Consider the following 25,293-nt stretch of genomic DNA (forward strand, 5'->3'; position numbering starts at 1 on the left):
ATATCAATTATGAAAATATATTCCGTCCATGTTAAAAGAGGACTGGTTAGAGAGTATCAAGGTGACAAGATTACGCGCGAAGTTTCATGCTTTTCTTCTAACACATTGTGCACGGGCTTACAACTCACTCAGTCTCCTCAACAAGATGGCCACCGAAGATAAGACACCTGAAGCAACACAAGAAAGGTATTCTGTTACTTACTTGAAGCGCATTGCAACACAACATACAGTCATAACATTAGCTTCCTATTTTGACTCAGTTTTGATTGTTTATTTTCGACGTCTGTCTTTTGACCATTTAATTTCTGGGGAGTAACTGGCAAATTTGCTGTTTTTAGCCCGGTCTTTCCTTAGCTTTGTATTGTTTATCAGAAAGATTTCTAAACAAGATCTAAATTTTTATATTTCTTATCACATTTACTGGGCCACATTTACAAATACTGACGCAAGATCTGCTAAGCAGATGTGATGGATGTAGACTGAAAGTGAAAGGACACTCTGGCAAAACATCACCGATTTCACCGGAAACATCCACTGAAAGTCCAGCAAAACATTGTTTTGACGATTAGCAAGCGTGCTTACTGTGGTACTGATTGTCACAGCTTGCCATCTTTGTCTCACTTCACAGAACTCTCGTGCCTCTTCGATCCATAGAGTTAACGTAAGTTACACCCATCCCTTTACGATCCATAGGGTTAGACACCCTTTACGATCCCTAGGGGTTAGGGTTAGACACCCTTTACGATCCTTAGGGTTAGGGAACCTTTACGATCCTTAAGGTTAGGGGTTAGGGACCCTTTCCGATTCCTATTTAGGGTTTGACTATACCTTAGGGCAGTATAATCCTATTATATCCAATTGAAACACATTTTGATTCATCCGGTACTCGTCAGTACAGTCCAAGATATAATGGCGCAGAAAAAAATGAAAGGGAAGGGCGTGGCACAGTGAGGCGGAAGCGCGGGAAATGTAAACAAACCATTACGCGTGCACAGTGGTTTGTTTTCATTTCTCACGTAAAGTAAAGTGCAGTACTCCCCCTTTCTGATCCACTGTCTCTATTAGCCTAGTGGTTAAAGCGTTGGCTCGTCACACCGAAGACTTGGGTTTGATTCCCCACATGGTCACAATGTGTGAAGCCCATTTCTGGTGTCCCCCGCCGTGATATTGCTGGAATATTGCTAAAAGCAGCATAAAACTAAACTCGATCAGTCAGTCAGTATTGGGTCATGATAGGGCCAATAGGGTGAGTTACTCCTTTATGGTAATGGTTGCTGGATATGTGCAGGGGATAAATCCCCCAAACATGGTCAAATGTAACACCTGTGGGCTGGTGTGACACAAGTGTGTTCACTGAAAATATAACATGACACCCCAGGTTTGTCGTAAGAAGCGATTATGAGATTGGGTGATTAGGGTTGCCGATTTGGTTGCCACATATCATTGTATAGATAAGATAATTCTTTATTGTCCCAAGGGAAATTTGTTTTGCATCATACGTTCTCCAGTTTTGCATTCATAAAGCAGCCATACATAACATTGCAATTGGTAATCATGAAATAATCAGGACATAAATACATCAATTTAGTACACAAACATAGATATTGAATAGAATTTGGACAATTAAAAGGAAAAAAAAATGAATTTTGAATTGGCTGTGTGCATTCTCAGCGTGTAAAAAAACAATCCACAGGCCTAGTTCCTGTTGGGTCGTTTGTTTACCGATAGAGTAGACACACACTGAAGAAAACAGAGTATATAATTTTATGTTTAATGCCAAATCTTCTCCGATCTCAATTCACTTATGAAACTAAGGCCGGGATTAGTTAAATACATAGCTTACTAAATTATCGTGGCGTCCCTAGTTCGCATGCACTTGTATAAAACAGGTCCTTCCCACACATCCCCTTCTCACAACAAAAAAACCCCACATCTCTGAAGCAATTGCAACCAAAATAGGACATCATTTATTGAAAACCATAGGCAAATAGAAGTATGTAACTGATGATGCAGCCATTGTTGGTCAGATGTATGATTATGAATCAGAACGACGATACAGAGATAATGTAAAGAATTTCACGTCATGGTGGGCAGAGAATCATTTGATTTTAAATGTGAAAAAGACAAAAGAACTCTGTATTGATTTCAGAACTAACTCCCCAACAGTACCACCTTTGTTCATTAATGATGAACCAGTTGAGACAGTCACTGAGTACAAGTACCTTGTAACTTTTATTGATAGCAGGTTAATGTGGAACACCAACACAGATGCCCTGTATAGTACATGGCAACGCCTACATCTAATGCTCAAACTGCGATCTTTTAACGTGTCCCAATCTGTTATGATGTTGTTTTATACCACTTTTATTCAGAGTATACTCACTTTTTCTTCTCAGTGCTGGTTGGAGTCTCTTTCAGTCAAAAACAAATCAAAACTTAACAAAATTGTAAATACAGCTAGTGAAATAGCCGGCGTCACTTTCTATAATCTTTCACTTCTCTATGAGCGGCAAGTACTTTCAACGTCTGAAAATATCATTAATGACACAACACATTTTTGAAATCTAGAGAATAAGCTTATACAGGGCTCCAGATAAGGGTCGTATCGGCGTATGTACGGATAAAAAATATGCAAGATACGGTAGGAAATAATTTAGAAAGCGTAGCAGATACGCACCACATCAATGGTGTACGATCTTAGAATCATTTAAAGATGTATTTATCTGAAAAAGTATTGTTTTATTGTTTATTGACCTGTTTACACAAGAGTAGCAATGTTGTGGTGCATATATGAAACGAAACACAAGATTACTGATACGTCATTAATTTCCATTCAGTACTCTAAATGTACTCTTAAGGTTTTCCAGTACTCCAATATTGAAAAATAAGAAGTACATACTCCTGATCATGAAAAATTATCTGGAGCCCTGGTTTATATCTTCGTGCCCCCGCTATACAGTGCCAATCACCAAGACTAAACGACTTCAAACGTCTTCTGTACCTCAAAGTATTGCAATTTTAAACAAATGTTGAATGTCCAGTTTTCATCTTATTCATTTATTTCTAGTTAAGCACACATTTCTCTTATGTTTTTAGTAATGTCATATTTTATGGTATACATTTGTATTTTTGTCAAGAACCAAAACGAATTCCTTTTACGGTAATAAAGTATTGTCTGTTGTCTGTCTGTACTCAACTATGAACTGTTGTCACAACTAAATAATCTTTTCCATTGTCGTTAAACATACAACCAAACCGGAACTATGCCCGTGGATGTTTTTACACGCTCTGCGCGCATACACATAGTGAAACGAAAAGTAATGTGAAACCACTCCATTGTGTAGATTGATGCTGTTGATCACTGGACTGTCTGGTCCAGCAGACTCAGCTGTTTACAGGCCATCGCTGCTACATTGGGTAGCTAGCTAGAAGTTGTATGTTGTACATGCTATCCAGATGTTCAATGGGTAGCCAGTAGGACTGCTACAAATAATCTTGAGGCGAATGTTGTTGTACAAATATATAGTAACAAATGTTTATTCATGAATACTTTATGGTCAATATATAGGAATTAAATAACAAACATATCATTTAACTAAGCTGAAACATTTAAATAAAATTGTGAGCCATGCTGGTAATAGAATGAGTGCCATGACGGCAATCTTCAAAATGCTCTTAAGCTCACTCTATTGCTTGGCTTACTTTGATAAACAACAAACAAGCTCCAATGAAAAATTCTTAAGATAAGTGTAAATATTTGATTCTGGTGTCCATGAATAATGGATTGAATTTATGAAGGAATATGGTTGGATTCACTGAATATTCAAGTGAATTGTATCAGGATTGGTAGCCAGCTTGGACCCATTGTACACTATCCATCCAAAAGTACAGTGGGTAGCCAGCTTGGACCCATTGTACACACTATCCATCCAAATGTACAGTGAGGCTAGCCAGCTTGGACCCATTGTACACACTATCCATCCAAATGTACAGTGGGTATCTATCCACCAATTGCACACACCTATCCATCAAATGTACAGAGGGTAGCCAGCTTGGACCCATTGTACACACTATCCATCCAAATGTACAGTGGGTAGCCAGCTTGGACCCATTGTACACACTATCCATCCAAATATACAGAGGGTAGCCAGCTTGGACCCATTGTACACTATCCATCCAAATATACAGAGGGTAGCCAGCTTGGACCCATTGTACACACTATCCATCCAAATGTACAGTGGGTAGCCAGGTAGCTGTACCCACTATCCCAGTATGTAGTAGGTAGCCAGGTAGAAGCTGTACACACTATCCAACTATGTGTAGCCAGGTAGCAGCTGGACATGTACACACTATCCATCCAAACATACACTGGGTAGCCAGACGGAGAATGTCCACCTATGGGTTAGGTGGTGCAATTTTCAACAGATTTGTCTTTGAGTCACTGAGTCCAAAATTGCTTAGTGACATATCTTTATAATCCACAGCACAAAGGAGGAAGCCCCTGCTGACAAAGTTGAGAAGGTTGGTGAGGATGTTGACGAAACCAAGTTGGCCATCAACATGCTAGCCCAGGGCAAGAGGAACATCATATGTGGCGAGATTCCCGTGGCTGTCAACCAGTTCCAGGAGGCCTGTGCCATGCTGTGAGTAAACACTCTGGTTGTCCGGAGTAAACACTCTGCACGTTTCCTGACTATCTACCAGTGATTTAGCTAAAACATACCCAATAAAATAACAGGATGGATTCTGATGTTGTGATCAGTAAAATATAATCTAAAAAAACTCTTATTTTACCAAGAGAAATATATTCTAGCTTTGTAATTTTAATTACAGGTTTTACTTTGTAATAAGTGTGAAATATGTATAATCATCACTAAGGTTATTCAAGATCACTTAGGTGTATTGCCGGTTGGGCTTGTATAATATAACCCATTTACAGGTTCAGACATGATATCAATATGTATTCTGATCACTGATCAAAAGCCCAGGATTTTGACATGCACCTCGGAAAACTCCAGAACACCGTGAATCTTCCAGATACTTTCGTCCATGTTGAGGATGATGAGGATCATTGATGGTCAGTGATGGTGGAGGACTGAGGATGTTGATGGTCATGAGTGGATTGACTGAATGATGGTGAGGATGGAATGATGATTGAGGACTGTTGATGGTCAGGAATGGATGGTGATGAGGACGTGATGGTCAGGACAGTGGATTGATGGATCTGGACTGAGTCAATGGTAGTGATTGAGGATGTTGATGGTGAATGGACTGAGGACGTAGTGATCAGAGGATGGATGATCAGGACTGGAATGGTTGTGGTCAACGGTGATGACTGAGGACGTTGATGGTCAGAATGGACAATGGACGCTGATCAATGGATTGAGGATGCTGATCAGAATCAGGATGTGGTAGAGGACGTTGAATGACATGAATGAGGACTGATGGTCAGAATGGATGGACTGAGGACGCTGACGAATGGAATGGACTGAGGACTGCTGGACAACTGGATGAGTGACCGAGGACAAGGACTGAGGACTGATGGACGGACAGGACTGAGGACGGACACGGAGGACTGGACTGAGGACTGGACAACGGACTGGATGGAGGGATGACTGAGGATGGATTGACTGGAGGATGGACAGTGACTGAGACAGTAGTGACTGAGGATGGACACAGGATGGAACGACTGACACACAGGTGATGACTGGAGGACATGGATGTAAATGGTGGTGGACTGAGGACAGGACACAGGATGGAACGACTGAGGATGGACACATGGATGGATGGATGGATGGCCACATGGACACAATGGTGGTGACTGAGGACTGAGGATGTTGATGGACACAGTAACGGAACGACTGAGGAGTGACTGAGGATGTTGATGGAAATGGTGGATGGAAGTGACTGAGGATGGAACGACTGAGGACAATGTAATGGTGATGGCCAGTGGATTGAGGATGTTGATGGTTGTAATGGAAAATGGTGGATGGAAGTGACTGAGGACTGATGGACAGAACTGACAGTAATGGTGGATGGTAGTGACTGAGGACACAGGAATGATGACATCAGAATGGACTGTAAGGGTGATAACAGTGACTGAATGATGGTGGATGGACAGGGACTGAGTGGAATGAACGGACTGAGGACAATGGTGGTAGTGGTGGATGGTAGTGATTGAGGATGTTGATGGTGGTAATGGTGGTGGTATGGATTGGAGGATGGATGGAATGACAAAGATGGATGTGAGGATGGATGGTAGTGATGGAGGACAATGGATGGACAATGGTGGTGGAATGGTAGTGATTGGAGGATGTTGGATGGTTGTAATGGTGATGAATGGTAGTGGATGAGGATGTTGATGGTTGTAATGGTTGCTAATGGTGGTGGTAGTGATTGGGAGGATGATGGATGGTTGTAATGGTGATGGTAGTGGATTGAGGATGTTGATGGTTGTAATATGGTGGATAATGGATGGAGGATGTGGTAGTGATTGAGGATGTTGATGGTTGTAATGGTTGTAATGGTGATAGTGGATGATTGAGGATGTTGATGGTTTGTATGTTTGTAATGGTGATGGTAGTGATTGAGGATGTTGATGGATGGTATGGAATGGTTGAGGATGGTAATGGACAAGGTAGTGATTGAGGATGTTGATGGTTGATGGTTGTAATGGTGATGGTAGTGATTGAGGATGTTGATGGATTGAATGGTTGTAATGGTGATGGTAGTGATTGAGGATGTTGATGGTTGTAATGGTGGTGGTAGTGATTGAGGATGTTGATGGTTGTAATGGTTGTAATGGTGATGGTAGTGATTGAGGATGTTGATGGTTGTAATGGTTGTAATGGTGGTGGTAGTGATTGAGGATGTTGATGGTTGTAATGGTTGTAATGGTGGTGGTAGTGATTGAGGATGTTGATGGTTGTAATGGTTGTAATGGTGATGGTAGTGATTGAGGATGTTGATGGTTGTAATGGTTGTAATGGTGATGGTAGTGATTGAGGATGTTGATGGTTGTAATGGTGGTGGTAGTGATTGAGGATGTTGATGGTTGTAATGGTTGTAATGGTGGTGGTAATGATTGAGGATGTTGATTAATGGTTGTAATGGTGATGGTAGTGATTGAGGATGTTGATGGTTGTAATGGTTGTAATGGTGATGGTAGTGATTGAGGATGTTGATGGTTGTAATGGTTGTAATGGTGATGGTAGTGATTGAGGATGTTGATGGTTGTAATGGTTGTAATGGTGATGGTAGTGATTGAGGATGTTGATGGTTGTAATGGTTGTAATGGTGGTGGTAGTGATTGAGGATGTTGATGGTTGTAATGGTGATGGTAGTGATTGAGGATGTTGATGGTTGTAATGGTTGTAATGGTGGTAGTGATTGAGGATGTTGATGGTTGTAATGGTGAAGTAATGGTGGTGGTAGTGATTGAGGATGTTGATGGTTTAATAGTAATGGTGATGGTAGTGATTGAGGATGTTGATGGTTGTAATGGTGATGGTGTAGTGATGGTGAGTGATTGAGGATGTTGATAGTTTTAATGGTTGTAATGGTGGTGGGAATGGTCGTGAATTTACTGGATTGTGAAGTTTGGTTTGAAGTTGTGTTAATTTTTGTTTCGCAATGTTTTGGATCTGAATGTTTTAAATATTTACTCAATAATGACCTGTGATCGTTGATATGTGTTGACCAAGTCAAGTTCTTTTCCTTGTTTCATTTTTGCCATATATGCTTGTCTCCCTTTCCCATCGAACGGCAACACGTGGAAACTTGAATTTCCTTTATATTATTGGTAACTGCCAGTTATCTTGTCATCTGACTTCGCCGTGGGGGTTGGCTTATGTACGAAAACATACCAGTTTGATACTGATTTTAATGGTCAAGTTAGGGGATCAGCTTGTCTGTGGTTATATGATACTATCTATCCGCCATGACAAACACGGACTGTTGAAGAACCCACAGAGATGTTTATGTAACTATCTAGCTCCTGTAAGTAGTTGACGTTTGTGTTGTCAGGGCCAAGAAGTAGAGGCGACCGGAGTGTGAGGCCTACTTCTGTTACGGTCAGTCACTGCTGGACCTGGCCCGGATGGAGACGTGGTCCTGGGGAACGCTCTGCAAGGGAGGGTGAGCCAGCTGGTGGGGGCACTTCACACAATCATCCACACTGTTAGTGATGTGAGGGGAATCATCTCTACCCACAAGCTCCACACACACAATAGGTTATTGTTGTTTGCTACTGCTGATGGTTCTGGAAGTGTGTTGAAGGATGATGATGGTAATGTTATTAAGGAGATTCTATCACTAAGTGTGTGTTGTACATACCTAATCTACTTTCCTTGTTTCATTTTGCCATATATGCTTGTCTCCCTTTCCCATCGAACGGCACGTGGAAACTTGAATTTCCTTTATATTATTGGTAACTGCCAGTTATCTTGTCATCTGACTTCGCCGTGGGGGTTGGCTTATGTACGAAAACATACCAGTTTGATACTGATTTTAATGGTCAAGTTAGGGGATCAGCTTGTCTGTGGTTATATGATACTATCTATCCGCCATGACAAACACGGACTGTTGAAGAACCCACAGAGATGTTTATGTAACTATCTAGCTCCTGTAAGTAGTTGACGTTTGTGTTGTCAGGGCCAAGAAGTACGGGGAGACGGCAACGGAGTGTGCGGAGGCCTACTTCTGTTACGGTCAGTCACTGCTGGACCTGGCCCGGATGGAGACGGGGGTCCTGGGGAACGCTCTGCAAGGAGGTGAGCCAGCTGGTGGGGGCACTTCACACAAACTCATCCACTGTTACTCCTGTAAAATAGAATCATCTCTACCTCAAGCTCCACATACACACAAGGAGTATTGTTTGCTACTGTTGATAGTTCTGGAAGTGTTGCTGAAGGATGATATTTAATGATTATTAAGGAGATTCTATCACTAAATGTGTGTTGTACATACCTAATCTACCAAACTAGCGGTGCTGACAGGCTTCTATGTGGGTCATTTGGCTGAGGTAGCTGTAGAGCTGACCAAGATTAACCACCAATTTTTTTCGCTGTTGTGTATTTGATGTGTAGACAGTTGGGATGAAATCATGATTAAGTCTGAAACTGACATTCTGCAGTTGATGTTGACACAGAAGACGATGCTGAGGAGAAGGAAGCAGCGAAAGATGAACAGTTTGAAAAACCAGAAAACCTTGAAGGTGAGCAAAGCCTCGGTTCGTCAGTGAGACAAAACAGTGGTTCTCATTGCCAGAACAGATGGCAGACAGTCTGATGGGGTAGGTCTGGTCATCAAATACTAGTGGCCAGAGAATTGATGGAACCGTCTCCCTGTTGGTTGTCATGGTTACCTGTGTTCTTGTAATCAAACCTCTGGACTGCTTGTTCTGTCATGTGACCTTGTCATCTGTGATATTCCTGTGACAGGGTACGTGGAGGCTGCTGATGGCTGGTAGCTGATGCTTCTTCTGTAGGGTGTCCAGGGGCAAATAGCTTCTTGAAATCTTTAATAGAAATCGACCACGGCTATGTCATGGCAGTATCTATATGGGTCCTTTGTTTGGCTTTTCTTTATTTTATTGTGGAATTTGTTTTTAATTGTTTTTTTATCCCCTCAGCTATGAACAATAACAATGAAAACCAAGTTACAGCACCTGTCATTTTCGACTTTGCATTAAGCAGTGAATTTTACTCTGAGAAATTGAAGGTAGATGACTGGACTTGTAATATTATTTTCTCACCATGACATTGAGGTGTTCTTCAGGTGCAGTTTGTCGTTGTTGAAGGAATGTTGTGCTGTAGGCTGTCAGTCACTATGGCCACAACACCTAAGTTGTGTTAACATTTACAAACAGGCCGCATGGTGTAATAGGTTATTCCAAACAGACATGTTTCTGGATTATTATTTTTTGACGTTAGAATCCTAGTGTAAGATGTGAACCCTGCTGATAATGCTACAAGCCGGGACCCTGAGACGTGTCGTATCACAATGTGGGAACTGTTGGTTTGCTTTGCTATTTCCATGCTCTCCTGCTTCTGTACTTGTGCTTCGCTTTGCTTTATTAGTTGCTGTGTTTGTTGTCACAGTAGTGAATTGGTCGTCGTACAATGTAGACTGCACTGTAGTGGTTCTGTGCCGAGAGGGTGCTGGTAGGGGTGAAACGGTACGCTCTGACCACGGTACGGTACGCATTGCGGTACACGCATTATGGTACAAAAGGCCTTCGGTTCGGTATGTTTCAGTTCGGTATGTTTCAGTTCGGTATATGAGATATCATAATGCAGAAAAGAAATGTATAGATTTTGACAAAATGATTCGATTTCTAGACGTTTTAGAAAAGGTTTTAACGGTTAATAAAATGACGGTACGAAAACTGAATATACTGATGTTTTGGAGGCAAAATACCACGGTTCTACTAATGCCATGGTATACCGTTTCACCCCTAGGTTCTGGGTCTCTTCTTGGTCGAGAGGGGCCACCCAGAACACACTGGGACCTGAGTGGTGATGTTGTCGACCCTGACGTTCTATCAACTACGTTTGTATAGCCCAGGTGATTGTATGGTCAGTGCTAAAGGTGAAATGTTCACATGCCACTGACGTTCTATCAACTACGTTTGTATAGCCCAGGTGATTGTATGGTCAGTGCTAAAGGTGAAATGTTCACATGCCACTGACGTTCTATCAACTACGTTTGTATAGCCCAGGTGATTGTATGGTCAGTGCTAAAGGTGAAATGTTCACATGCCACTGACGTTCTATCAACTACGTTTGTATAGCCCAGGTGATTGTATGGTCAGTGCTAAAGGTGAAATGTTTGTGCCACTGGCGTTCTATCAACTACGTTTGTATAGCCCAGGTGATTGTATGGTCAGTGCTAAATGCCACTGAATGTATTTGACAGGTGATATCATGGTATCCGTGTGTGGCTGAAATAGTTAAAGTACGAATACTGAAAGGCATCACATGACAAGTGTTTAGATGTATACAGAGTGAAATTGATCGTTGCTTCTCGTACACTGTACTAAGATTCAGCGCAAGTGTCCCAGTCAATGGACCCAATCAGTAACCATGGTAACTGGTTGTGACTATGAACCTTACTGACTTCATGTTTTTCTTTTTGAGTTTGAATTTTCACTTAACTTTGAGTGTGGATTTTCAACAGGAGAAGAAAGGGAGAAACTAAGAATGGAGATATATGATGCTATGTCTGAGAAAGATAAGACTGAAGTGACGAAAGGGCAGGACAACGGCATGGATGTGGACATGGAGGACGAGAACAAGGACAAGGAGAACGTAGAAAACAAAGAAAATACAAACACTGATAAGGATGGTTCCCACAGTAAAACTGATAAAATTTTAACAGAAAAAAATGCAAATATAGAAGAAAAGGTTTTAGAAAAGGTTAAAAATAGTGAAAATATGGAAGAAATTGTGAAGAAAGACTGTGAAGGAGACAAGAGTGGTGGGGAGGGGAAGAAGGGGTTGGAGGAGACAGAGAGTATGGAAACAGATGACAAACCTGTAGAACAAGGCAACAACATGGAGGCTGAGGAAACAAAGAAAGATGAAACTACGGATAAAGAGTCTAAATCACCAGATGCTGAAGATGACTCCAAGAAGGATGAGGAAGCTAAAACAGAAGGTGACACCAAGAAAGACAGTGATGCCAAAACAGAAGGCGACGCCAAGAAAGATGGTGATGCCAAAACAGAAGGTGACACCAAGAAAGACAGTGATGCCAAAACAGAAGGCGACGCCAAGAAAGATGGTGATGCCAAAACAGAAGGTGACACCAAGAAAGACAGTGATGTTAAAACAGAAGGTGACACCAAGAAAGATGGTGATGCCAAAACAGAAGATGTCAAGAAAGACGGTGACGCCAAAACAGAAGATGTCAAGAAAGACGGTGACGCCAAAACAGAAGATGTCAAGAAAGACGGTGACGCCAAAACAGAAGACACCAAGAAAGAAGGCGACATCAAGAAAGATGAAGGAAAAGCTGAAGCTGTAAAGGGAGATGAAGACAAAGAAGTGAAGAAGGATGGAGAGAAGGATACAAGCGCCACTAAGAAGGAAAATGGGGAAGCTGATGCGGCTATGGAAACGGGTGAAAAAGGTTAAGATTACCTGGGAGATGTTTTAGCTAACCTTATTTTATTTTGATGACATAACACTTGACCGCACTTGTTTGGTATTGTTTCTGCACGTGTGAAGAACACTTCCCAGTCTGTCCTGGCTTTTCAAGCGCATGCTTCTTGTTGTGTAACCTTCCTCTCTCCAGCTAACCATGTTTTGTAACTCCGCAGCATAATGAGACCCTTCTTGTCCAAGCTGTATGCTACATGTTTGTTCACCTAAAGCAACAGTGTTGGATTTCCTTGTTGAAACATGGGCGATTCGTTAGCCTAGTGGTTACAGCGTTCGCTCATCACACTAAAGACCAGGGTTTGATTCCCCACATGGGTAAAGTGAAGCGCATTTCTGGTGTCCCCCACCGTGATATTGCTGGAATATTGCTGAAAGCGGCGTAAAACCAAACTCACTCACTCCTCGTTGAAACATTCAAAGTGGTTGTAAGTACAGCTTTCACACCGCAACACAAACATCGAGTCCCACTCAATGGAAGGTATAATTATACAAACTGCTAGTTAGCTGACAGTCAGTCTTTTAAATGGAGCATGACCTTGATGGATGTCTTGTATTACTGGACTTGCTGCCATTCTTTGGTTCACTTGGTGAGAGGTGTTTGTTTCTGACAGTAGACAGTAAACCTAAAATGTCTTCTGTGGTAAGAAGGTCAAATGTTTGTGTGGATTCTTGTACAAGTTTGGTTTAAGCGTCTGCCGAAGACGCGGGTTCGATTCCCAACATGGGTGCAATGTGTCTAGCCCATTTCTGGCGTCCCCCCGCCATTATATTGCTGGAATATTGCTAAAAGCGACGTAAACCCACTTACTGACTGACTCACTCACTCTGGTACAAGTTGTTTGAATTTTGTTATTTTGTTTTGAAGAAACTGGCGAGTCTTCAGCAACCAAAGATGACAAAGAAGCTGAAGAGGAAGAGGGTGAAGATGAGGAGGCGGAGGAAGAAGAGGAGGAGGCGACGGCGGCAGAGGGAGCAGAAGGAACCAGTGAGCCGAAGGAGGGAGAGGTAATGAATTGTGGAGGGTGATGAAGGGGGTTGGAGGGTGATGAAGGGGGGGTGGAGGTTGATGAAGGGGGTTGGAGGGTGATGAAGGGGGGTTGGAGGAAGGGGGTTGGAGGTTGATGATGAAGGGGGTGATGAGGGGGGTGATGAAGGGGGTTGGAAGGGGGTTGGATGATGAAGGGGTTGGAGGGTGATGAAGGGGGTGGAGGGTGATGAAGGGGGTGGAGGGGTGATGAAGGGGGTTGGAGGTTGATGAGGGGTTGGAGGTGATGAGGGGGGTGGAGGGGATGGAGGGGGTTGGAGGTGAAGGGGGGTGGAGGGTGATGAAGGGGGTGGAGGGTGATGAAGGGGGTGGAGGGGGGATGGAGGGGGTGATGAAGGAGGTGGATGAAGGGGGTTGGAGGGTGATGAAGGGGGTTGGAGGGTGATGAAGGGGGTTGGAGGTGAGGGTGAGAAGGGGGGTGGAGGGTGATGAAGGGGGTTGGAGGGTGAAGGGGGGTGGAGGGTGATGAAGGGGGTGGAGGGTGATGTTGATGAAGGGGGTGGAGGGGTGATGAAGGGGGGGTGGAGGGTGATGAAGGGGGAAGGGGGGTGGAGGGTGATGAAGGGGGTGGAGAAGGTGATGAAGGGGGTGGAGGGTGATGGATGAAGGGGTGGAGGTTGATGGAATGAAGGGGGTTGGAGGGTGATGAAGGGGGGTGGAGGGTGAGGGGCTGGAGGGTGATGAGGGGAGGTTGGATGAAGGAGGTTGGAGGTTGATGAAGGGGGTTGGAGGGTGATGAAGGGGGTTGGAGGTTGATAAATTCATGCATTCTCTTTCGACAGGCTTTTTGTCAAGATTAAGTTAAGATTCTGGTGGAGACGTATGAACTTTCTCAAATCATTTGCTATTTAAACAGAAAAAGCTTTTTAGAAATATCTAATTCCCATTTTGAGCAGGAAGACTGTGACGATGTGTCAAATCTACAGCTGGCCTGGGAGATGTTGGAACTCGCCAAGATGATCTACCTCAAGTGAGTTGGGGCAAGGGGTGTTCTGACAAGCTTTCTTTCTCCAGGCATGAGAATTTTCCGCTGATTCGCATATTTCAAATATTATCAATTTGGGTAATTTTTTTAGATGAGCATAAATCTGCATTAACATTTTAAGTGGGACTGACAGCCCTTATAATAATTTTCCTTTTAAAATTGAAATTGGCTGTTCTGGTGCCTGTTTCTCAAACAATGTTATGAACCATGTGATAGCTATCGCGATACAATGGTGCGGATATGGGTAAACACCTGTCAGCTGAGTATACTGAATCCTGTTTCTGGGGGCTCATGCCTCGTTCTCCCCTCGAGTGCAGCTGTAATCTCACTGATGTGGCGTGAAGCTGTAATCTCACTGATGTGGTGTGAAGCTGTTATCTCACTGATGTGGCGTGAAGCTGTAATCTCACTGATGTGGCATGAAGCTGTAATCTCACTGATGTGGCATGAAGCTGTAATCTCACTGTGGTGTGAAGCTGTAATCTCACTGATGTGTGTGAAGCTGTAATCTCACTGATGTGGCTGTAAGCTCACTGTGTGGTGTGAATCTCACTGATGTGGCGTGAAGCTGTAATCTCACTGATGTGGCGTGAAGCTGTGATGTGGCGTGAAGCTGTAATCTCACTGATGTGTGTGAAGCTGTTATCTCACTGATGTGGCGTGAAGCTGTTATCTCACTGATGTGGCGTGAAGCTGTTATCTCACTGATGTGGCGTGAAGCTGTAATCTCACTGATGTGGCGTGAAGCTGTAATCTCACTGATGTGGCGTGAAGCTGTAATCTCACTGATGTGGCGTGAAGCTGTTATCTCACCGATGTGGTGTGAAGCTGTTATCTCACTGATGTGATGTGGCGTGAAGCTGTTATCTCACTGATGTGATGTGGCGTGAAGCTGTTATCTCACTGATGTGGCGTGAAGCTGTTATCTCACTGATGTGGCGTGAAGCTGTAATCTCACTGATGTGGCGTGAAGCTGTAATCTCACTGATGTGGCGTGGAAGCTGTAATCTCACTGATGTGGCGTGAAGCTGTTATCTCACCGATGTGGTGTGAAGCTGTTATCTCACTGATGTGATGTGGCGTGAAGCTGTTATCTCACTGATGTGATGTGGCGTGAAGCTGTTATCTCACTGATGTGGCGTGAAGCTGTTATCTCACTGATGTGGGTGAAGCTGTAATCTCACTGATGTGGCGTGAAGCTGTAATCTCACTGATGTGGCGTGAAGCTGTACTCTCACTGATGTGGCGTGAAGCTGTTATCTCACTGATGTGGCGTGAAGCTGTTATCTCACTGATGTGGTGTGAAGCTGTTATCTCACTGATGTGATGTGGCGTGAAGCTGTTATCTCACTGATGTGGCGTGAAGCTGTTATCTCACTGATGTGGCGTGAAGCTGTTATCTCACTGATGTGATGTAGCGTGAAGCTGTTATCTCACTGATGTGGTGTGAAGCTGTTATCTCACTGATGTGATGTGGCGTGAAGCTGTTATCTCACTGATGTGGCGTGAAGCTGTTATCTCACTGATGTGGCGTGAAGCTGTAATCTCACTGATGTGGCGTGAAGCTGTAATCTCACTGATGTGGCGTGAAGCTGTACTCTCACTGATGTGGCGTGAAGCTGTTATCTCACTGATGTGGCGTGAAGCTGTTATCTCACTGATGTGGCGTGAAGCTGTAATCTCACTGATGTGGCGTGAAGCTGTAATCTCACTGATGTGGCGTGAAGCTGTAATCTCACTGATGTGGCGTGAAGCTAATGTACTTGTCAATGAGAACTGTATGTTGTGTACGTTGTTTCAGGGATACTACAACTGAGGCTCAACTGAAGGCAGCACAGGCGTACTTGAAACTTGGGGAAGTCAGTCTAGAAACAGGTGCGTAGTTCTACAGGCACAGTCGCATCAGTTTGGGGAGGCTATCTTATCAGATTCTGCACTAGAACGTAACTTATTTCGTCTGTTTATTGAGCCTTTGCACATGTTTGGTAATAGGTGAGGAGCTTGTGCATGGTCTGGATCCATGGCCTTGTATATCACTAGAGAAGATCAGGCAACACAGCCTAACAGTGGCCATTCATCTGAAGACCATGTTATATTTCCTGTGGCTGAGTACAATGTTTTATGATGTTTACCAGATGACATCCATGGCAATGTCCTGACACATGCTGATTGTACTAGCGGCGTTGTGAGGCTAGTTCCGGGTACAGCCTATACACACCGATTTAGTAACATAGTATAGATGTGGTAGTTGACGTGCTGGTTCACATTGTATTTCAGAGCAGTACGAGCAGGCTACCGAGGACTTCAAGGCTTGTCTAGAGATCCAGAAGAAGCATCTTGAAGCCACCGACAGATTGCTTGCTGAATCGTATCCTTTGGTCAGTGTAGCGGATGTTGCCACGCTCTAGTTTCACTTCACCCCTCATGACTCGTGTTATGCTTGTAGATAAGCCTCATACTGTAAATCACAATTTTTTAGCGAGTATATTTTTGTGAAAATTGCCTATGACTTGAGCTCACAAAAATATCATGACCCAATTTATTATTCACCAGTTCATATAATCAACAACGGATCTAGACAATACATCAATTAAGCAATGACAACAACTTGGGGAAGTCTAATTACTAGCATTACTAGTACTCACATGTCAAACAGGGGATACTCGAACTGAATCAGTACATCAGATAGTCCAGACAGGCGTCAACTACTCAACACGTATTCTGTATCTTTAGACACCCTTTGATAGGCCGACACCATCCAACAGGCGTGGATTCTGTATCTTTAGAGACCCTTTGATAGGCCGACACCATCCAACAGGTGTGGATTCTGTATCTTTAGAGACCCTTTGATAGGCCGACACCATCCAACAGGCGTGGATTCTGTATCTTTAGAGACCCTTTGATAGGCCGACACCATCCAACAGGTGTGGATTCTGTATCTTTAGAGACCCTTTGATAGGCCGACACCATCCAACGGGCGTGTATAGGTTTCATCACACTCATCTGGAGATCAACAGCTTTGGTGATGTCATTGTAAACAATTTGATAGAGGCATTCCAATTAATATAAACCCTTTGATCTGGCCTGTGCAGCATGTGTTTCTAGGAAAACACAGAAGTACTCTACTGAGCTCAGTTTAAGATTAGCTGCAACCTTTAATGTGTGATTGGATTTACATTAGGTTGAACTTTCAGTTGCAATCTATTTTTGAGAATTAGGCAAGTCACAAAAAGATGACGCAAAAACGTCTGCTGGTCGTCTGTTGGTACGGTAAATATCGTGATGAAACATTTCGTGATTTACAGTACCCAGGATCGAGTCCATTATTCTCCAGTGTTGTAGATAGCCTGACACCCAGGATCGAGTCCATCATTCTCCAGTGTTGTAGATAGCCTGATACACAGGATCGAGTCCATTATTCTCCAGTGTTGTAGATAGCCTGATACCCAGGATCGAGTCCATTATTCTCCAGTGTTGTAGATAGCCTGATACACAGGATCGAGTCCATTATTCTCCAGTGTTGTAGATAGCCTGACACCCAGGATTGAGTCCATCATTCTCCAGTGTTGTAGATAGCCTGATACCCAGGATTGAGTCCATTATTCTCCAGTGTTGTAGATAGCCTGACACCCAGGATCGAGTCCATCATTCTCCAGTGTTGTAGATAGCCTGATACACAGGATCGAGTCCATCATTCTCCAGTGTTGTAGATAGCCTGATACCCAGGATCGAGTCCATCATTCTCCAGTGTTGTAGATAGCCTGATACCCAGGATCGAGTCCATTATTCTCCAGTGTTGTAGATAGCCTGATACCCAGGATCGAGTCCATTATTCTCCAGTGTTGTAGATAGCCTGATACACAGGATCTAGTCCATCATTCTCCAGTGTTGTAGATAGCCTGATACCCAGGATCGAGTCCATTATTCTCCAGTGTTGTAGATAGCCTGATACACAGGATCTAGTCCATTATTCTCCAGTGTTGTAGATAGCCTGACACCCAGGATCGAGTCCATTATTCTCCAGTGTTGTAGATAGCCTGATACACAGGATCGAGTCCATTAATCTCCAGTGTTGTAGATAGCCTGATACCCAGGATTGAGTCCATTATTCTCCAGTGTTGTAGATAGCCTGATACCCAGGATCGAGTCCATCATTCTCCAGTGTTGTAGATAGCCTGATACCCAGGATTGAGTCCATTATTCTCCAGTGTTGTAGATAGCCTGACACCCAGGATCGAGTCCATTATTCTCCAGTGTTGTAGATAGCCTGATACCCAGGATCGAGTCCATCATTCTCCAGTGTTGTAGATAGCCTGATACCCAGGATCGAGTCCATTATTCTCCAGTGTTGTAGATAGCCTGATACCCAGGATCGAGTCCATTATTCTCCAGTGTTGTAGAGAGCCTGACACCCAGGATTGAGTCCATTATTCTCCAGTGTTGTAGATGTAAATGTCTGAACCTGCATCACAAGCCTTGAGGCTGACATGGCACTGAACTTCTTGTCATACTGTCGAAATAATTACAGCAGTGGTGAAACTAGCTAACATAATAAGTATGATTGATTCTAGATTTATTCAAGATAAATGTGAGAAGAACTAGTCTGAATGATCATGTGTCCTCGAATGTAGCTGTTTTACTGTGTACAGGTGTCCCTGTCTGCCAAGCCCTTGTTTACAGCTCACCTCAGGAGAGATTGTGTCCATCATCCTTTATCCTCTGGTATCTAAGAATATTCATAACAAATGTAGGGGCAGGGAATTATATCCTGTTCCTCGCTTATTAGTTGTGGTAAGTGTTAGTCAAGAACTATACTGATTGGACCTTAACGATGTGAGACATTACCAGCTGGGATTAGCATTTGGCTTCGACAAGAAGTACGAGGAGTCAGTCGAACACTACAAGGCAGCAATAAAAGTTATCGAAGAAAAAATGAGTGAGTTTGAATGTTTCCTTTATTTTTATTCAATATTTGATGTGCATTCTCAGTAAATACTTAAGGCTGCTGTGTGGCAGTTGCTGTGTTTTGCTGTGCCGATTGCCACGTGTGCCTCTGCTGTTGCCACGAGTGACTCCGCTGGGGTCCACGAGTGACTTGTGATGTAAGGAGTGACTGACTATCAATTAGGGATGTCACGATACATAAGTTACAGTTCACAATACCCATGTCATGATTCGATACGCATCACGATACCTATTTTCGACATTATTGCGTAAATTTAGTTACATTTTGAACATTAATATTTCTTATTTTATAATTGTCCATCCAAAGATCAACATTTTTGATTCTCAGAGATTAAATAGTTCTAATTTCCCATCTTTGTGCCAGAAAAATAATCATTTATAACTCTCACAACATCAAACAAACATGACACAGTTGCAAAATGTAAACGATACATAAACATATTTAAACCGATACTTTCAAAACTACATATCGATACAGTTTTGAATGTATCGACAATAGTATCGTTTTAGAAAAAGTATCATCCCTAGTATCAATGTTCATTGCCCATCTGAACTGAGAATCTAGAGAGTTCTGTGACAGTTGCTGACAGTATAACATTCTGCACATCTTGTCCAGTGTTGTTTACTACACTGGGATTAAGTGTTTGATGAGGTTGCTTTGGAAAATAAAGATGATATGTTTTGTTTGTTTTTACAAATTGCTGAATATTTTGCCAGGTCACCTTGAAAAGGTCATTGAAGAGAACTCCAAGGGAAAAGGCAAAGGTGAGCAGATTTATTTAGAAATACAAACCTGTCAATGTCTCCTTTCTATCAGGGTACATCCCATTTTCTACCGTAGTTACATCTGAAACTTATCTCTACCGCAGCACCAAATGGCTCTTGTTTGAGTTTGGCATTGACAGTTGTGCCTTTGTATTGTTGAGCCATTGTATGAATAAGACATTGTAAGTGAGGGAGTTTTAGTATTTTATGAACCTATTGCTTGACAGTGTTGTTCCTGAGTATGAAGTTCCAGTTATAGTTTGAGAAGGTAATAAAATATGTTGAGTACTGCTTGTTTCAACAGCGACAGTATGACCTTGTTGTTGGATTATTTGGTGCAGGGTTTTAGTCAGTGACATTAGTGATGTAAACGGTCGAGGATGTACAAGGTGTAGTTTCCTTGCAGCAGAGAACAAAGCACTTCTGTATTAAATACTGTCAAGTTTAATGTTTATTGTCAGATAAATCAGAAAATAATCCTGTTTTCAGAACTATCAAGTTCCGATGATCCAGTAACACAGGCAACAAAAGAAATCTCAGAATTGAAGGAAATCCTGCCTGATATTGCCTCCAAGGTATGCAGACTTGTCATCACCATGCCTACTTAAAACAATTTTATCAGACCTTCGGATTATCTGTGACGCAAAGTATGGAGATTGTTCTATGACTACATGTTAAGATTTCAACTCTCACGGGGAAATGTGTGGGCGAGATGGACCTTCAGGTGTGTGTGCACTACTGACTAATTGATGATGATGTTGATTAAAAATTTTTTCTGTACAATGACCTTGGCTCTATTACCCCAAGTGATCGTAGCTCGGTCTTTGGTCTGTTGTGTATTGTAGTAATGATCTTCCTGGCGCTAACTAAATACCTTTTATGGCATGGTGCCCAAAAACACTGTATTGACATGTGCTCAAGTTTGACATGAAACCGTGGGTGGCCTCCATGCTGTGAAGTCTGGTGGCTGTAGCTGCAGAAATACATCTTACGTTCTACGGATGGTTCATTTCAGCAGATTGAAGATGCAGAGGAGGAGAAGAAGAACCTGGAACAGCTCAAGACGATGACCAAGGAAATAGTTGGAGGAACACTGACCACAGTAAGTTGGGGGGGCAACTTTGTCTTCACTTTCAAGATCACTGCGTTCTAAAACCTGGCACCTGCATCATGTTTGCTCATGGATGTTATTAATATTTTCTTCAAATTTTGCTTCAGTTTACATCACAAAGTGAAAAGACAGAAACAGCTAAACCGGTAAGTGTGCCTGCTCGCTCAATCCGCGTCTCAGTCGGGTGTCGTCATATGAGCAAAATATTCTCAAGCACGACATTAAACCCAATTTCACCTCAGTCGGGTGTATTTCACTGAAGTTATGACAGCAGCTTCGCTGTATTTGCTGTAATAACAAGGTCACGAAGGGTGTCGGAGTTCAGCTGTACACACGTTACGGATGAGGACGTCACAAACTGTTGTATGATAGCTAGTACTAGCTGTACTAGTATGACAGCTGTATTTTAATGGATGCAAATATTGGTCTCCTGAATCCTAGACCGATAGAAATACTCAACATCAACAATGAGCAAGTCCGTCCCTTAAAGCTTTTACCATTTATCTGTTTTCTTTGTGGCATCTCCTGTGGAAATGCGCTTTGAAAAAGATGAATCTTTTAGACATTTTATCTTTTCCTATGCATGCAATGTAAGTTCCAACCATGTAACTGTTGAAATGGACAAAGTTGTCTTTGAGCACATAATGTGAGCACTTCTAATAACTTTATGAACAGAGTTTGTCTTGTTCATTCCTAAACTGATCAAGTTACTCGGCCCTTAAATTTCTCCTTCACCTCTGCTGCTTTATCTGTAAACACGGTGTGACACACACTGGGATAGTACACGCTTTATCTGTAAACATTGTGTGACGCACAGGGAGAGTACACACTGATGTATGTGTGTATCTGTAAATATTCTGTGACGGGGAGAGTACACACTGTATGTGTTTATCTGTAAACACTGTGTGACACAGGGAGAGTACACACTGATGTATGTGTTTATCTGTAAACATTGTGTGACACAGGGAGAGTACACACTGATGTATGTGTTTATCTGTAAACATTGTGCCACACAGGGAGAGTACACACTGATGTATGTGTTTATCTGTAAACATTGTGCCACACAGGGAGAGTACACACTGATGTATGTGTTTATCTGTAAACATTGTGTGACACAGGGAGAGTACACACTGATGTATGTGTTTATCTGTAAACATTGTGCCACACAGGGAGAGTACACACTGATGTATGTGTTTATCTGTAAACATTGTGTGACACAGGGAGAGTACACACTGATGTATGTGTGAACTTATGATTGGTACTTGGTACCTGATTATCTGGAACATGGTCATAGCTGTATGTGGGCTCTGGTCACTGGAGGTAATCAGACCAAGGCTTCCTAGTGATACGTCCTCAATGAACCTTGAATTTGTGTGGTTTTATCAGTCAACTAGAATACAGTTGAACATGGTTTAGGTTGATATCTGTCCAACCAGTCACACATCTCGTGTTTTGTTCCAGATTGAAGTAAAGAAAGCTTCAGACATCAGCCATCTCATCAGGAGGAAGGTAGGTTGGGATCATTTCTACAGATTCTCACAAACATCTAGATTTCACTGAAGTACGTTGACTTTCCGTTTTGAAAACATTGATGCTTGAATAGTTCTTGGACAGTTTGCTGTGTGATTCATCATCTGTGGCAGTGCTGTATCTGATAACTATTTGTTCACTTATGATCAGCTAACTCAGGACGACAGTTACATCGGATCCACGCCTTCTGGGTTTGAATCTCTTCAGTTTGCTAATGTTCTATGGTATGAGTAAACAACATTTACGGCCACACATTGTGAAAGTATTAAAACTGTTTCTGAAGATGTTTAACAATCTCCCTTATGCGTATGCGGATTGATCTGTATATTTCCAGCGTAAACCTGATGCGGATTGATCTGTATATTTCCAGCGTAAACCTGATGCGGATTGATCTGTATATTTCCAGCGTAAACCTGATGCGGATTGATCTGTATATTTCCAGCGTAAACCTGATGCGGATTGATCTGTATATTTCCAGCGTAAACCTGATGCGGATTGATCTGTATATTTCCAGCGTAAACCTGATGCGGATTGATCTGTATATTTCCAGCGTAAACCTGATGAGGATGCAGATGACCCAGAATCTAAGAAATCCCGACAGGAAGATGGCTCCGGTGACGCCCCCAAAGAGAACGGCCATGCCAAACCTGCTGCCACGTAGACATGGTGGGAGGTGCGATGGTGGTGGTGGGGACATGGTGGTGGTTAGGTATGGTGGTTGGTGGTACAACATGGTGGGGAGGTATGATGGTGGTTACAACATGGTGGGGGAGCTACGATGGTGGTTACAACATGGTGGGGAGCTACGATGGTGGTTACAACATGGTGGGGCAGCTACGATGGTGGTTACAACATGGTGGGGCAGCTACGATGGTGGTTACAACATGGTGGGGGAGCTACGATGGTGGTTACAACATGGTGGGGAGCTACGATGGTGGGAGATCACGATGGTGGTTACAACATGGTGGTTTTCACAACATGGTGGGGAGGTACGATGGATGGTGGTTACAACATGGTGGGGGAGCTACGATGGTGGTTACAACATGGTGGGGGAGCTACGATGGTGGTTACAACATGGTGGGGGAGCTACGATGGTGGTTACAACATGGTGGGGCAGCTACGATGGTGGTTACAACATGGTGGGGCAGCTTCGATGGTGGGGTGGGGAGCTACGATGGTGGTTACAACATGGTGGGGAGGCTACGATGGTGGTTACAACATGGTGGGGGAGCCACGATGGTGGTTACAACATGGTGGGGAGCCACGATGGTGGTTACAACATGGTGGGGAGAATACGATGGTGGTTATTTACAACATGGTGGGGAGCCTCTGATGGTGGTTACAACATGGTGGGGAGCCACGATGGTGGTTACAGCATGGTGGGGAGCTACATGGTAGTTACATGGTGGTGGGAGCTACGATGGTGGTTACAACATGGTGGGGCCTACCATGGTGGTTACAGCATGGTGGGGCACCTCACGATGGTGGGCAGGTGGTTACAACATGGTGGGGAGCCACGATGGTGGTTACAACATGGTGGGGGAGCCACGATGGTGGTTACAACATGGTGGGGGGAGCATATGATGGTGGTTACAACATGGTGGGGAAGCTACGATGGTGGTTACAACATGGTGGGGAGACTACAACATGCGATGGTGGGGATGGTGGTTACAACATGGTGGGGAGGTACGATGGTGGTTACAACATGGTGGGGCAGCTACGATGGTGGTTACAGCATGGTGGGTGGCTTGGTGGTTACAACATGGTGGGGAAGCTACATGGTGGGGAGCTGCTATGGTGGGGACATGGTGGTTACAACATGGTGGGGAACAACATGGTACGATGGTGGTTACAACATGGTGGGGGAGCTACGATGGTGGTTACAACATGGTGGGGCAGCTACGATGGTGGTTACAACATGGTGGGGCAGCTACGATGGTGGTTACAACATGGTGGGGAGAGGTAGGTTGGTGGTTACAACATGGTGGGGACCTACGATGGTGGTTACACAACATGGTGGGGACAACTGGTGGATTTACCATGGTGGTTTACAACATGGAGGGGGAAAGGGGATTTATGACACTGTAGGGGAAAGGGGGTTTATGACATTGTGTGGTGAGGTACGATGGCGGAAGGTGGTTACAGCAGTTTGGGTGGTGGTGGTGGTGGTGGTGTGGGGAAGGGTGGTAGTTGTTGTCGACCACAGTGTTGGTGTTGAGGAGAGGTATGATGGGGCTTCCGACATGGTAAGTGGGTGATAGTTGTCGACCACAGTGTTGAGGAGAGGTATGATGGTGCTTCCGACGTGATAGGTGGGTGATAGTTGTGGAGCACAGTGTTGGTTTTATCAGCTCATTATTTCATTTTGTTTCAGAAGAAAGAGGACACCCCTGACGTCGTCCCTGAAGCGGAGCCCATGGCAACATGAATACATCTTTGTTTGTGTTGTGGAGGTGATCTGTTAGTCTCTGGTGTGAGAACTTTGTACATACAGTTGTCCATGTATATACTTAGTTGTACTGTTTCCATTTCATCTGCCATTTGTACAAAATCAAAATAAATTGTTTGCACCTGTTTTTGTCATGTTCACATTTTTCATTCTCCCTAAATTATCAATCCAGGATTGGTACAGTAGACAATCAGTTAATATGGACTCTTTAGTTAGCCGTCATGGATTTGTTGAAATGTCCATGTTCGAGGTGCTGCTTGAGCCAGCCCATTGTAATAC

The 25,293-nt window shown here is 43.4% G+C and overlaps 1 protein-coding gene across 5 annotated transcripts; it reads left to right on the plus strand.

Moving 5' to 3' along the window:
* The first annotated feature begins 32 nt into the window (after positions 1 to 32).
* On the plus strand, positions 33 to 25,141 carry LOC124279886 (histone-binding protein N1/N2-like). Of its 5 annotated transcripts, none has more exons than XM_046715760.1 (18): positions 33 to 186; positions 4,485 to 4,643; positions 8,653 to 8,771; positions 9,134 to 9,214; positions 11,179 to 11,676; positions 11,803 to 12,132; positions 13,030 to 13,169; positions 14,103 to 14,179; positions 15,996 to 16,069; positions 16,472 to 16,562; positions 19,033 to 19,130; positions 19,877 to 19,924; positions 20,414 to 20,499; positions 20,943 to 21,026; positions 21,143 to 21,181; positions 22,497 to 22,544; positions 23,116 to 23,238; positions 24,940 to 25,141. In XM_046715760.1, the coding sequence occupies exons 1-17, from the start codon at positions 146 to 148 to the stop codon at positions 23,224 to 23,226; spliced, it is 2,124 nt and encodes a 707-aa protein (XP_046571716.1). In that variant the 5' UTR covers positions 33 to 145; the 3' UTR covers positions 23,227 to 23,238; positions 24,940 to 25,141. The 5 variants fall into 5 exon arrangements, with proteins under 5 accessions (XP_046571716.1, XP_046571717.1, XP_046571713.1 ...); XM_046715761.1 differs by having other exon boundaries at positions 11,839 to 12,132; XM_046715757.1 differs by having other exon boundaries at positions 11,179 to 12,132.
* The last annotated feature ends 152 nt before the right edge of the window (positions 25,142 to 25,293 follow it).

This window comes from Haliotis rubra, unplaced genomic scaffold (genome assembly GCF_003918875.1).
Source record: "Haliotis rubra isolate DU_JTF1 unplaced genomic scaffold, ASM391887v1 Scf258, whole genome shotgun sequence".
Lineage (NCBI taxonomy): Eukaryota > Metazoa > Mollusca > Gastropoda > Lepetellida > Haliotidae > Haliotis > Haliotis rubra.